Source organism: Mus caroli, unplaced genomic scaffold, assembly GCF_978045245.1.
Source record: "Mus caroli unplaced genomic scaffold, Mus_caroli_1 scaffold_1, whole genome shotgun sequence".
In the NCBI taxonomy this organism is placed as follows: domain Eukaryota; kingdom Metazoa; phylum Chordata; class Mammalia; order Rodentia; family Muridae; genus Mus; species Mus caroli.
The window spans coordinates 92,193,383-92,208,971 of NW_028227256.1; the positions used below are offsets into that span (position 1 = coordinate 92,193,383).

Consider the following 15,589-nt stretch of genomic DNA (forward strand, 5'->3'; position numbering starts at 1 on the left):
TTTGTCTGATCATTTGTGTAAGTCACTAAACATAAAGGAATCAGTTGCGACCTTGTACCAGATGGTACATGTGTGAATTAATGAGATCTTAAAACCACATATTTGATGAAGAATTAGTAATAATGTTTTATTAATGCAAAAACATGCCCCATTGATTTGCAAATCTTGGAGACTAGGGTTTAAACTACCCACTGAATCAAAAACATTGAACTCCAAACTTACCTCCAAACTTAAAATTGGAAATGGTTTTCTGTACTTAAATAATATATTCTACCTTACAAAAACAAATAAAAACAATCAATACAGTATCTACAACAGTGCTATAATCCAAGCATTAATACATAAAACTATAGTTCATGAAATCTCAAAAATTCAATACTTAATTAAAAAGCAGTTCTTTGGGCTGGATAGATGGCTCAGCAGTTAAGAACTTTGCTACTCTTGGCAGATGCCCAAAATCAGTTCCCAGCATTGATGCTATACGGCTCACAAGCAATTGTAATTCCAATCTCAGGAGGACCCAGTGCCTCTGATGTCTGTGGGCACCCCTCACACATGTGTACACCTCCCCCACTCTCACATAAGACATATTTAAATTGAAAATAAGTCTTAGCAGAACAACAGTGCTCAGTCTCTTTTTGTAGAAACTCTAAATCCAGTCTTTCTTACTCTTTATTAGGTGCAATGTTTCTATGTACAATGTTCATAGTTTTAAATGAACTTTTCAATTAAAGCTAGTATTTTACATTTTTAAAAATTTGGATTCATATTCACTGCACAGAGGATATCTATTTATTTTATATGCACACACACAGAGACATGAGACCATAAAAATTGAAAACATTCTAATTAATAATAAGGAATTATTTCAAAAAATATTATCCTTGTAAGTCCTTTCCAAATAATTACTTAACAGTAATTATTTGACATCATACTGGCTATTAATTCATATTTTTACGTTTCTAGTAATAGATGAGTCAATTGGTATTTCACAACTGCATTTTATAATTCCAGGAATTTTAATTGTTGCCAGTAAAGTAGCAGATACAGTAACTAGGTTATACCCCCAAGAAAAGTGCCAAGGTCTTTTCCCTAAAGCCACCCTGAGTGATGATGCTGTACAACTACTTCTCTTTCTTTGTGTAGTTCTTGTTGTTGCTGGTTTTTCTTTATACTTTTCATATAATCTATGAACTCCCTAGAACTTGATCACATCTCATTTACATCACACCTCCATGAATCCTTGAACGTTGGGATTGTTTTTCTTCATCTAACCAGATGTGATCAAATCCTGACTTTACATCTTAGGCAGCTGTCAGGCATTCATCAGAAGGAAAGCAACATTTCTGAGCCAACAGAAACAAGAACCAGATTAGGGACCATAACGATGTGTGTTATTTCCACAACTTTGCTCATGGGGAAAGATGTTTGTCTATAAACTGTGGTAACAAGAAGGAAAAATTTCTAAACAGTGTAAGCCCACAGGCCTTGTTGCGAAGACATCCATGAATCATAGGAAATCACAGGGTTTAAGAGTCAGAAATGAGTTTAGGAGGCCATTGAGTTCAACTTCCTCATTAGGTGAGTCAAGAAAACGAATCCCAATGTTCATTGTCTCCTTTGTTAAGAGTTACACTTCATTTAGAGCAGCAGTAGAATCCAGAGATCTTTGTTCTCAAATGACAATCCTTTAAACTGTTATTTCCTGTTAGTGGTTATCCTGTATAGCACAATGGGACAGTTAACTATAAATATTGGCATCTTCTGTGTGTATGAGTTACATTTAGGATGATCACAATATAAATGTACTGTGTATTAATCAGAAGTAATCCAAAGGATACGATCTATTTATTGAATAACTATGCTGAACACTTTATGCTATATTTGTCCTAGAAACCTTCATTATACTCCTAAATGCAGACAGAATTATTAAGTATAAATTATTTTCTTTATACTATTTGTTTTTGTTTGAATTCTCATTAAACCAGAGAGGTAATACATAAATGCATGATTTAAATTGTTGTATAATTTTGATTAAGACATTTAGGCATTTAACTTAAAGCTCGTGAGTGTCCTGGTTACTCGTCTTCAAGATATTTAAATGTATTTTTTGTTCATAGAAAGAACTTAACAGAAAGACAGTCTCGTGGTTAGACCATATACCACAACCTATTCAACCATATACATTTCAACTTGATGGTTTTAACTTTGGGTTTCATTTATTAAAAGTAAAGTTTTATAGTCCTAGTCCACACTTTGAGTAATTATTGCTGCCCTTTGAAAGTATCAGATTTAAAGTGGCATTCTTCCTTCTGTCCACCATGGTGTCACCAAAAGTTAGGACATAATTTAGAGATGTCCTTAGTTTCACAGTAGACACACAATTAATGTTTCTCAATGGAGAACATTCCTGACTTATCTTTACCATTCAAAGTTCTAAATGGGTTTTGTTGTTGTTGTTGTTGTTGTTTTAAATGTTTTTAGTCTGTGTAGAAAATACTGGTGGGATTTGACTAGAAAGAAGGCTGTGTTGTTTTTTGTTCCACATACTGACTACCTCCAAAGAAGCCCTAAAGTTATGGGTCTATGAGGAAGTATACAAGGTTGACCTCTGTGTGAAGCACCTTTAGACTCAGATAGTACAAATTCAAATTCTCCATGATCAACCTTATATTTAATATATGTCATGAAATGTCTAATCTTTCCTTAGAGTTTCATACTCATCTTGCTGATTATATTTTTCTTATTGTCTCCTCCTCACATCTGTAGCCTCTTTTCTTATCTCATCTTGGTACCCATTGTTTTCAGCGTCACCTTTTGAACAACCTAGACATAAAAAGCCTAAATGCTCTAAACCCTGCAAGCCATTTGATATCTTCATGATATTATAAGTGATGCATCATAGTCAAATGCTGTGCTCTGCTAATTTATTAGAAATACCTTCAGGCAATTTCTAAAAGGTGGTATGTAAAATGTGTCTATGCTCAGACAAGGATCCAAACCTAAAAACATCTCATTGAATATATGCAAATATTCTTAAATTTGAGAAAAACCATATCAAATTGCATATCATATACAATTATTATTGTATGATAATTCCTTTTCAGCCTGAATCAATTGTATTCCCTCTGAGTTAATTGAGTTACTGGTTGAAACATCTTCATGAGCCTCCCAGTTTCTCCTACAGTTGTTTAGATGAATATTTTCCCAGAACATGTGTAAAGGTATGGTCAATCTTCCTTGGTCCTTTCGCTCTGTATTACAAGTCCCACCGCCCTAGTCATTCTTAAGAGTTCTCATTAATCAACATACGCCTGCAGTGACACACTAAAACCACTCTCCTTGTCCATGAATATTGACAATGCTATATCCTTCTCCTTTTTGTCCCTTCTTTATATGCCAGCTGCTCTTCACCATTCAACTCAGACACAGCCCGCTTAAATGAACCTTTCCCAATTGCATGACCCTTTCCCTCCTCCACTTTACCAGTGTTGCAGTTCTGTTGAGTATTGACTTATACAGCAACTTGCATATGATTACTTCATGACCTTATGCCCTTGCCCCAGATTCTGTTCTCTCTGAATGTAGACATTAGTTTTCCTTAAATAAATCTACTTCAGCCTAACTTTGATGACTGATGCATAAAAAATTAGTTAAAAATCCAAAGCTATTATGTACTAAAATTTTTTGTTTGGCTTTGGATCAAAGTTTTTAAATATAGCATCCATGCAGAGAGGTATAATAGGTGAATCTTCTAGTTTTAAATAAAAACTGAAACCATATTTTTAAATCTATGGAGGAGCTAGTAAACTGGACATTTGGTAGCACTTTGTGTCAGAAAAGAAATTTCGTGCCACAATGAATCAATTTTCTTTCTCCTTCTCTGCTCTGACCTAAAATGCAAACTTGCTTCCTCTAGTCACTCTTATTGAAGGGCTTTTAAATACGGCTTCTACAGTGTTTTCTTTCCATTTATAGATGCTTATGTCTAGCATTCTGAATCTATTCCTCTTCATCTATAGCAATTACAAATATAATAAAATTAATTAAATTAAAACTCCAAAGAACTATAAGGATCTTTCTTGGGATATTTCAAAATGTCATGGAAATAATTAATATCATATAATTTTTCTTCAGCATCTACTTCCAAAATTGCCACTTCTTCTTGCATGTAATCTTCATTATGAACCTAAAAGAAAAGTAACCCCCAATCACGTGATACCTTATGACCCTTGAAAACACTTATTATTTTATTATTCTTTGTTCTTCTACCTCATATTTTTGCACTCCATGTGGAATGACTAATATCCAGTGATTTCTTAATTTCTTTTTGTGCACTCTAACAATGCTTTTGTGCTTAAACAAAACAGGATTCATAAAACTAAAAGTGTCAAATGTGAATAATTTTAAGGTTCTTAGAAGATATTATCAACTTGATTTTGGAAAAAGTTCTACCTATCTATATATCTGAATGTGTTTTCCTGAGATATCAGTTAATCTTTTACTACATATTATTTTCTTCAAAACACTACTACATATACATATGTAATCTTTATTTTTTTAAATTATTAAACATGTTTTAAATAGTTTTAGTATTTTCCATTTTCATTATGTAATTATCTGATCAAAGGTGACTTTTGTCCAATATCTATCTGAAATTATTATTAGAGCAATGGATTAATTAATCGTAAATCTTGTTACTGTGAGTTCCGTTTTCAATAACAGTATGCTCTCAGATGCCTTCTATGCTTAGAAAATGACTGGGGCACTTAGTTTTACTTACCAGAAGGCCATCCAATTTATAGTCAACATCAGCTCACAGTAAAGACACTTACGCCATTTACTTTTCCCATTTTACTCCCCCAGCAGAAAACTACTGGAACCTTTGTCTTCCATGCTATACACTATAATGTATAGGTAATAAAAATGTTAATTTACTTCTTAATATAAATGTGAAAACAATAAAAAATAGAGTTGATGCCAAATAAAGATTTATCTTTAAATGTGTTATTATTTTTGAAGTCAGAGATCAAGTTAAACATGATACTTAGGCAAATTCAATCTTAAGAACTTACTAAATTAACAAGTGCCCTATGGAAGCAAAGTAGACCTAATTCCCCTCTCTCTCAACAAACCTATTATCCACTAGGAATACTTGGAAACAAGTAAAGAAACTGAAAGCATGAGGTGGGCTATTCAAAGAAAGCATCAACTCACTATTTGTACAGCTTTGCAGGTGTACAATGCATCACCAAGTGGGCTGTTTGTCTAAAACAGTTTAAAAGTTCTAGCCGGATCAATATAGACAGGGAAGTATCTTAAGGAAGAATGAAAATTTCAATAAATTCTAGCCAAATAATTTTTCTGAACATTTAAGGGAAATAATGTCACTATTGCACAAGAATACAACAATAAAGGTCCAGAGGTATTTGTGGAGTTCCCACGAGGGATAATATTATAGAGAGGACAACAACTCGGCAGCAGGGTCCCAGAGAGGAGTATACAACATTATCAAATGATTTTTGTTATTGTTGTTCAAGAAAACAAATTAGAATTTAGTTTTCCTAGGATTACTACCAGAATCAAGATATCTAAGAGTAACCATATTGAGTCTGTTAAAAACAAAAGAAATATACTAAGTGAAAGATAGTAATACAAGAAGTAACCAAATATCTATAGACTGACCCTTTTCAAAAGTGTAGAGAAGTTCATTGTTTTTTATTAAGATTGTCACTATCTCAGTCTCTAGCCTGTGTGCCATGCTGTGTATTTAAATCTCTTATGCCCACATCTTTCGATTATCAACTACACAACAGTATCTTTGGGGTAAATTTGATTTACTTTCATTTTCTATGGGAAAATACAGTTACATTTGGTGATTTTACTTCTGCCATAATTACTTATTTTCTTTTTCCTAGGTATTTCAAACAACATCAAAGAATAAGTAGTGTGGATACTTGAAGAGCCTACTTCTTCAGCCACAGGAGCAGACACAATAGAAGTGTACTCGTTTGAATGAATTCTTCTCATTCATAATATGCAGGATACAGCATGGCATACCCATTGGTAACTGTCTTTATTCACAAGTGATAATGATTTTTTTCTTCGCATCTATTATTCTTACTTTCTTTTCTTTTTTTCTTATTCAGAATAATACATTTTAACTGATAAGTGATCCTTGGCAAAACCAGCTGGTATTTCATGGTAAACAATTGCTAATACCCTCTTTATTGTCTCATTTAATAAATTACTACTTTCCTTCCCTGAGTATTGAGATCAGGTTCCAAATATGTTCTTTCAGATATTCTGTAGAGTATAACAAATGGCTTCCCTACAAATCTCTAGTACAATAAAGACCAAAGGAATGAACTGCTATTAAATTAATGGCCCCCTTTAGAAAGCAGAATGCTTTCTAAAATGAGCACTTTTAAAATTGTTTCTTGAAAAGTTGGATAATTTTTTTTCTCTTGGGAAAATCAGAAAAATCTGAACAATATTTTCTCAATATACCCAGAATTGGAGTGCACTGACTTCTATTTTTGAAATTATTAAAAATGTACAAAATAGGAGAGAAAGGTTACTAAGGTGCTTCTTTCATTTCCTTTATGAACATGTCTTATTTTATAAATAATGCAAAAAGCTTGTATAGTTTGTTATTATTAAATTCCTACTAAACACTAAGCAAGCATAGCTTGACAAAGAGCAGAAATGCTTCTAAACCTATAGAGCTAAGGGGCCTTGACGAACTTAAAGACCCAAAGAGCAGTCAATGATTTGTATGTTGAAAGGTTGCTTAAAAGCTTTTTCCAATGTTAATCTTCTATATAGTTGACTTGTACCTCTCAATAGATTTGGCCCAGTTTTATTATCATCTTTTAAAATTCTGTGATCTTAGGGGAATAATATAACAGAGATGAGAGCAACTTAGCAAAATAAATCAGCTATGAAAAGACTTCAAATATTCACATACACATTAGCCTTTTTCCTGCAGACTAGCTCTAGGCTACAGAACACTAAATTTATGTAGATTCAACTTTATAAAAATTGTTTCATAACTCACATTTTACAAATTTCTACTGAGAAAATATAATATTGTAAGTCTGAAAATGTTTTCATGAGAAGGATGAGTCAGTCAACAGAGTTCTTCATTTTTTTTGTGCAAAAGCAAGTTGAAATAAAGACAAGAGATAGCAGTTCTATGATCTTTTACCCTAGAAAGATAGAATCTATGTATTCTAGTTGTGAATACAACCAATAAAGGCATAGATTTGATTGACATGCTGTTTTTATTAGTTAATGGATTTTATAGAGGGTATTAGCAGCCCAAATGTTATAACTTCATTTAATTTTAGGCCATAGAGATAGATATGCATATGGATATGGATATATAGATGTAAATGTAGATATAGATGTGTATTTATATGCATACATATGTGTATTGTATTCAATATAAAAATATATATTATATTACATATTGCATTTAATATAATATATGTACATATATTATATATATAATTTTATATACATATACATATACATATTATATATGTATATATATATATATATATATATATATATATATAATTCCTCTTATCTTTGGTTGTCTCTCGGAGGTTGTAGAACCATATTGCTAAATACTCCCCATATTTAGAACAAAATATTCAATAGATTTGGTTGCATACACCATGAAAACCTCCTTGAAGTCTAGCTTTTATAGTACCAGAATTAACTATGCAAGCTGCCAAAAAAGGGATGTAATGAATAGTCCTACCTGTATGAACCACAATAATGACCAGGGTGGCAATATATCCCAAAAGGTACAGTAGTGCTATCCATATGTTGATGGGAACCAACAATTGTCTAATTGGACTTATGGCCTAACAACAGTAGGAAAATCAAACCTCATACTAGAACCTAGAAAACCGCCTAGAGCTAGCGAGGTAATGGATCCCATTCACACTTACAAACACCACCTTGCTAAAGCAGCAGAATTCCTTAGTGCACTCTAAAGCATCTCTTTCTACCCACAGAAAAGTGTAGCTCTTATCCCTCATCAGAGAAGAACATGACAGAAAACCACCAGTTGGAGTTTTCTATATCACAGGTACAAATCTCTGATATAACAGAAACCAACAACTTTTGCATCTAAGGCTTAATAAACCGAAGGAAGAGGGAACAGAAAGAATATTAGAGTCAGAGGAACAAAGAGACAGTCATGATTTTGTCTCCTAGAAATCGAAGGGATGCTACACTGTGACACTCCAACAATGTGACTAACTCTGTAAGACCTGAACACAGACATACATCAGCATGGAAAGTAGAAATCTCACTGGGTCTCTCCCATAAAAAAAAGATTGCACACAACTTAAGACTGCTGAGCAAATTAGGCTCACAAGGATGAGCCTCCTTATTGGTTTTCCAGTACAAAGTGGTCAGCCCTAAAAACATATGCATGCAAGCAACAAAACCAGACTCACAAGGTTATGCATATATTTGTAACAACAGTAAAAAGAGGCCATAGATTTGAGAGGGACTGGGGAGGCATGGAAAGAGATGGCAGGAGAGAACATTACTGGGCTTTATGGGAGGAAAGAGAAGATGGAGGAGATGTAATTACATTTTTATTTCAAAATATTAAAGCTGAGTGTGGTAGCACATGCTTTTAATCCCAGTACTTGGGAAGTAAAGGTAGGCAGATTTATGAGTTCAAGACCAACCAGGTTTACAAAATGAGTCCAGGTTAGCCAGCACTACACAGAGAAACCATGTCTTGGAAAACAACTAAACAACTAAAACAGCAACAACAAAAGAAACTTCAAATGAATGAATGACTAGAATAAAATGGAAATTCAACAAAAACAGAAAATTTTTGCATATATGTATGTTTGCATATTTAAATTCATTTTAAAGTCAAAGGCAAACATACAGAGACAGATTTCAGTAGTGATAGTGTTTCAGATGCTGCAAGTAAGGGGTAGTCTACTGCCAGAATAAAGGAGTAAGCATGCGACTAGAGACCAGCTAAGGACTAAGTCCTAACTATGAGAGAATCTTTCAACTCGAAGATATCATTTATCGAAACTGCTGATGTGCTAACAGTCCAACACTAAGGACAGTGAACGACAAGGCTACTTTATGATAACTGTAATTGTTCCCATGGACCTCTCCATGAAAAAGAATGTGAAGCTTAAAAAACAATTTATGTGTTTTTATTTACCATAATAATAATATAAAAGTCAGTAGAAATGAATAACAAAGCCAGGAAAGAAAGTGACAACCATGAGTTGATATAAAAGTGATCAATACTGGTGACAGGCATTTGTCACATAGAAAGAAGTCTTCTTATCAGCATCCAAAATAGGCTATGTCCACTTAGTTACCGTGACATGCATATGTTTAGACTCCCTCAACAAGTGACGCCTGTTTGGAGCAACTATCTTTGGGATTAATCACACTTTGAAATCTCCTTCTTCATGTCACCCACTTATCCTTGTCCTGAGTTATGTTAGCTGCCCTAAGATCCTATGCGTGTGGGAATGTTTGAATATTCTTCACAACTGTATTTCATCAAAACATCACTGCTTAAAGCTCACTGTGGTCACGGTATATCTATTCATTTATTCATCATTTTTCCTAAGGATCTAAGACATAACAAAAACCATACAGGCACTAGAAATGGACATTAAAAATTGCTTAATGTCTTTGGCTATCATCTGTTGCTTACTTCTTTAAGTTAATAAAAGATTAACCAAACACATTATATGTCAGATACCAAATGAGTATGGTCAGTTATGTGAGAAAACTAAACTTGTAAACATATAATTTCAGTAGAACAAATAATGAGTAATAAAGCCAATCTATTGATTCAGGACAGTAAATACAAACACACAAACTTAGCTTTTTTTTTGAAGCTGCAAAGTAATTAATAATAAGTAGTAAAATGTATTTATGTCTGTGACAGCACCACAGAGTAATCTTCAGTCAACAAATTAAGTTACACAAAACTAAATGATGGCCAGGGAAGTTGCCTTAGGAAAATGGGTTGGGGTTAGGAGAGGGAGAGAGAAAGAGGGAAAGGGGCCTAAGCACAGATGCAGAGATGGAGGAAGGGAGGAGAAAAGAAGAGTAAAGAGGGGGAGGGAAAGAGAGGGAGAGGGAGAGGGGTGGGGGAGGCCACATCTGGATTATGTAGGGAGTAGCCTCTGGGGGAAGGGTAGCCTGGAAAGATCAGGGTTGGGGGCAGAGTATGCCAGGTGGATGTTGGGAGAATCTGGAGGCCAGGTCTGCTTTGATATGTAAAATATGCATCTCATTCCCTTGTCCAAAGTCTAAAACCAAGCATTAAAGATTAAAAGAAGTATAAGAAACTATTGATTGTCTCCGTAAGTACTAATATAATTAACTTATTCTTGCCCATATCTTTAAAATCTCTTGTGAAGTGTGGCAAGATATTCGACTTTTCTTCCAAAGATACAGTAATTAAATTTCTAATCCAAAATATAGGGTCGTTTAAATACATCACCATAACAGACATTCCACATAAATGGTGACGTTCTCAATCATTCTTAATGTTAATGTGAATTTTGAGCATTTCTTACAGTATTCTAGGTAAAATGATGCTGAAGTGCATGCAGTCTCAAAGAACAGCAGGATGCTCACCTTATTACAAAGTTGTGGCTGTCAATCTCCTTTCCACATCCACTGTCTAGTAGAATGCCGGAATTTCCAACAACTGCACAGGTCTTAAACCTGCGGTTTTTCATTGGTGAAACTTCAGGCAAGAGGCTATGCAGATTGTGAGAAATATTTAGTGTCCGGCGTCTGTCCAGCACGTAGTGTATGACATCACCAGGCTTAAAACTGCTCTTGACCACAGATACGTCACGTTCCGCATCTAAGAAACGGAGAATGTTCTTCCTGTATTTGAAATGCAAGCGAAGCTTTAGATTAAGGGCTGAGTATCTAAGAACCAACATCCTCATTTCTACCACAGTATATGCTATCTAAACTGGCAACTACTGCTCTTAAACTGTCAGATAAATAAATCAAGTAAATGCTATAGAAGATATGTTTTTGTTAAATCCTATGTGAGCCTAGAATAATTTCATAAATAGATATAGTATATACATCTATTGCTAAAGTGAGGAAATCACTCCATTTGTGAAAATATACTTAAGAAAGATTTCACTAGGTAAAATACTATTCATAAGGATGGCATTTGTACAAGTAGATCCTTGCCTAGTGGTCTCAATTTTCTAGTCATTGCTTTTATTTAATATGGTACAATGAGGTGAATAGTACTAAATTGAAATTATTTTGAATTAGACCATTGACAGAAATTAAATTATTATGAATCCTCCCAAAATACATTTATACAAATGGTGCATTAAATATGTCTGTAATTTTTCATTCATTCATCCAAGATGTAAGGTGGATTCAGTACAAGACATCCTGGTTAGACAGAGCATCAGTTGTATGTATGAAAGATATTTAATGATTCTTCATGTTTTTTGTTACCTTCTTCTTTGTCTTTAAACATTCACTTGTGTTGTGGTTGTTGTTGTTTGGGTGGTTTGTTTGTGTTTGTCTGTGGGCCCTTGATAATCAGTTATGACCTTACCACATTTTTAAAGAAGTCTAGTCATTCGTGTTTTGGGGTTGATCTTTTTAAACTGGATGTAAATGCTCTTTTGTGTGAACAGAATGTATGAGAGGAACAGAATTCCAACTCATCTCATCACTGCATTTTACACTCATCATTTATTAAAATTTAACTCTTCCTATATCTATTGTACAAATTAATAATAAGATATAAGGTGCTGAGCAAATATAAATATGTGCATATCGTAAATAGATGACAGACTATGAGAAAGTCGTCATAACTGGCTGGAGGTCAGGGGAAATGTGGCATAAGAGAAAATGATAATGTGGTTTGTCTTTTAAACTTTGAAAGCTTAATATTGTACCTAATAAATTGACTGGTCATGGAAACCTGGTTTAAAAGTATTTAACTGTTTATGTTTTTTAAGCTGTTAAAAGAGGAGAATCAGACATGAAGTAGCCAGGTGGCAGGCCGTGAGGAAAGAAACCTGTGTCTTCACAGGCTCTGTGATCCAAACTGTGAGGCTATGCAATTTGTAGCCATCATCTTTCCCTGCACCCTGCTTGGTAAGAAATGTGAATATAAATTATAGCTGTCCAAACAAAGGTGATAAATTACCTTTCCATGTACAAAGAGAGATTTAACTGATTCCCACGAGCTATCTGTGATTGAATTATGGGATGGAGATCTGATTTAGCATGGTTTTAAAATACTAAAAAGGAGCCTGTGTTCAGGAGAAATCTTTGGAAGGATCCATTCATGCTTGTAATAATACACGAGGATCAAGTAGACTTTGAGGAAATAATATTGACAAAATCTCAGGATATGGCCTACAAGAGTCCAAAATGATTTAATTCCAAAGCTACCAAACACAAAGCAGCAAGAAGCAATCCGAAAAATTCTGTAGTAGAGGTTGGAAAGACAGATGTTATTTACCAATGTGCTCTTAAGTCAAGCTTCCAGCTTCACAGGGACAAAAATCAGTTCCTGAGAGTAATATGTAAGATAAAAGAGACATATTTTCCTTTTGTGCTACTATGGTGTATGCTATATGACACTGAGTAAGTTTCATTACTAAGAACAAAACATTACAAGAATCTAGTTATTCTCCACAAACGGTAACATCTACTATCAAAGGGGCACCATAGTCTTCCATACTCATTTATTAACTCCCGCTTAATTACCTGGGGGGGAAATGAGAAGAGCTTGACACCTATATTTTAGCACTTTTTGTTTGCTGTGAAGATGACAAGGTTGTCTTGTAGATAAAGACTGCACGGATGTGGTTAAATCATCGAAGAGGGTGATGTGACCGTTTCCCTTTGAACAAAACTGAAATGGGCTGTCACAGATGCATTTAAAGATTGTGCTCAAAAGCAGTAGCATGTTTGGCAGCTTGAAATGAATAGATTGGAGCTGTAGGTATTAAAGAAGATTCTGTAGCTTAGAAATCCAAAAGCAAAACTCCTTTCAGGACATCAAAACGTTACACTTGCTGGTATGTGAACTGACAAGAGGGACTTTCCTACAGAAATGTCTTTTCTTGGTAATAGAAACTTAGAAGCCAAATCATTTCAAAATGTGCTGCACATGTAAGCAGAACACCAGTGCTTTATACAACCTTAGGGGGAAAGTCTAAGCAGTGCTCGAAAGTTAAACAAAATGTTAAAGTAAGTAGGCTTACTAACTTTCAGGAGAAAACAGTAGTCAATGAGATAAAGTTATTAAGCACATATGCCAATGTTATAAATTTTTCTAATTCTGAATGATAGGTTTAGCAGTAATTTATTTTTACAAAGCATCAGTCAAAAAAATAACAAAGTACCTTTAAAAGCAATGAAAATCCAACTGTTCTAGACTAATGAAAATTAAAACTTAAAAAAAGGTTTTAAATAAAATTTAAAACATATTTAATGTAGAATGTGCAATTTTAACCTGGAAAACTTTTTAAAAGGGACTTTGAAGTATTTTAAATGATTTTTTGAATGTTTTACTCCTTATGTTTAAAAAAAACATTTAATTCCCAATTTGGGGCTGAAATTTATGCATAAAAAGTTATTGAAGATAAAATTGTTGATAAAAGTGTGTAAGATGCTGGTAATTACTATGAATGAACAATATTGTGACTTAGAAGCACAGCTATTCTTCTCACTTTAGGAGGCTAAAATCATTTTATTAGCTTATATATGCAATGGAATATAAGAAATTCTGTAAATTCCCTAAAGACAGTCATCGCTTAAACGATGAAAGCCTGGAGGGAGAAAAATATTACATAAATGTAATTATGTAAATACCACAGGAAACCAGAAACACTCTTCTTAGAGTAAACTGAAAAACTTTTAGGTTTCATCAGAAAGACATGAATGGTTACCTTTAGGACATAATATGAATTTAATTTTGTTTAACACCAGAGTCAACAAACTTGCTTTAGAAACAAAGGGAAACCCAAGCTCACAGATTTGGAGTTCAATAAAAGTGTATTTAGTGTTCAAGCTGTAACTTTGCAAGTTTTATCAATAGGTGGCCAAGCCAGTAACAGATATTTAAAGTCAGGGATTGTGTTTTATATTTAAAAAATAAATAAATAAAGGACAAGCGATTTCTTAGATCTTCAGCTGTCATTTGCTTACTCTGATTTAACTTCCTGCCTTCTTAGTTAAGCCAACATCAACTTTACAACTTGTTTTAAAATGAATGGTAACTGAAAAAAATTTAAAACGTTTCGTTTTCAGTGAGACTGAAATATTAGTCACAAAAGTATATTTTTTTCTAAAAAGCAAAGTTGGTTTCAACCAAAAGGTTTGTGGACTGTTAAACTGCCAGGAAAGATTCTATACAGAAATTGCTCAACCGAATCTTCAACCAGAACTTCCCTTTCAATACCAACCACAGCTACAACAGCAGCTGCAGAGGCCTAGAGGCTTAATTTACTACTCATTGTTTTTATTTGTGAAATGTTAAATATAGCTAACCCACCACCACATGCCACTCTTCCGTATATTTTGTACCAACAATCTGTGTTGTAGCAACTGCAATTTCACTGAAAGTGCATTTGTCTCACCAGAGGCATTGAGTTAACACATATCGCAGGAACACATGAAAAGTTGAATGTCAAACTAGGTTTTATATATACAGACATACATATTGTAATGCAAGTAGTTTCAATTTATTAGAATAGAGGAGAGAATCAGTGTGTCTAAATTTGATGGTGAAAAATAACATATTGATTGACAATAACACAGCTCACTGAAAGAAAAGGAAAGAACTTTGCCATTTCTGTGTGCTTTATTGTGCCTACGAAATGAAAGAAAAATCCTTACATGACTTTTCCTAAATGAAGTCTTTTTATAACTTAATAAGTTGGGGCTTAGAAAAATGTTAGGGGAAAGATATTGTAATCTGAAAAAGAAAAATCCTAAACAATCCTATCACATGAAAACTAAAATTATTCCCAAACATGTGAAGAACACTGTTTTGTTTTGGTTTTTAACTTCACTATTTCAAACTTGGCTATGAATTGGATGATCAAAATTTATTTTTATTTTTAAAGCAAAAACATACCATGTACTTCATAAAGAAGCACTCTATATTTAGTAATAAAATATGATTTTTCACAACTTGCTCTATTAAAGGATGGGCACCTTAAAATAAAGCACTGAAGGGGACTGTGTGCTCCTGCTAACTAAGCCTCTTCAGCTATAAGCGACACTATTGTCATTTGCTGAGCACAGTAGGTAGACGATGGTGTAAGACTGCATGTGCCATGTTCCATGAAAGAAATCTATAAATGGAACAGCATGGGTTTTTTTTACACGAAACACATATAAACCTGCACTCATGTTTAATTCATAGTCTTATACGATTAAGAAATATTGCACGGAGAATCAAAATATTTCACTAATTATTGGCTAGACTGCTTGGAGGAGGAAAGCTGAGATCATATGTCTCTACACCCTTATTTGGCATTGTATTTTTTAGGGTTTTGTT

General features: G+C 33.8%; 1 protein-coding gene across 1 annotated transcript in view; it reads right to left on the bottom strand.

The window, feature by feature from the left end:
• St8sia4 (ST8 alpha-N-acetyl-neuraminide alpha-2,8-sialyltransferase 4) overlaps positions 1 to 15,589 on the bottom strand; it is a 92,477-nt gene that overhangs the window by 67,801 nt on the left and 9,087 nt on the right. The window contains exon 3 of the mRNA XM_021170320.2: positions 10,660 to 10,917. Coding sequence (XP_021025979.1) covers positions 10,660 to 10,917 — 258 coding nt within the window. The remainder of the gene's footprint in view (positions 1 to 10,659; positions 10,918 to 15,589) is intronic.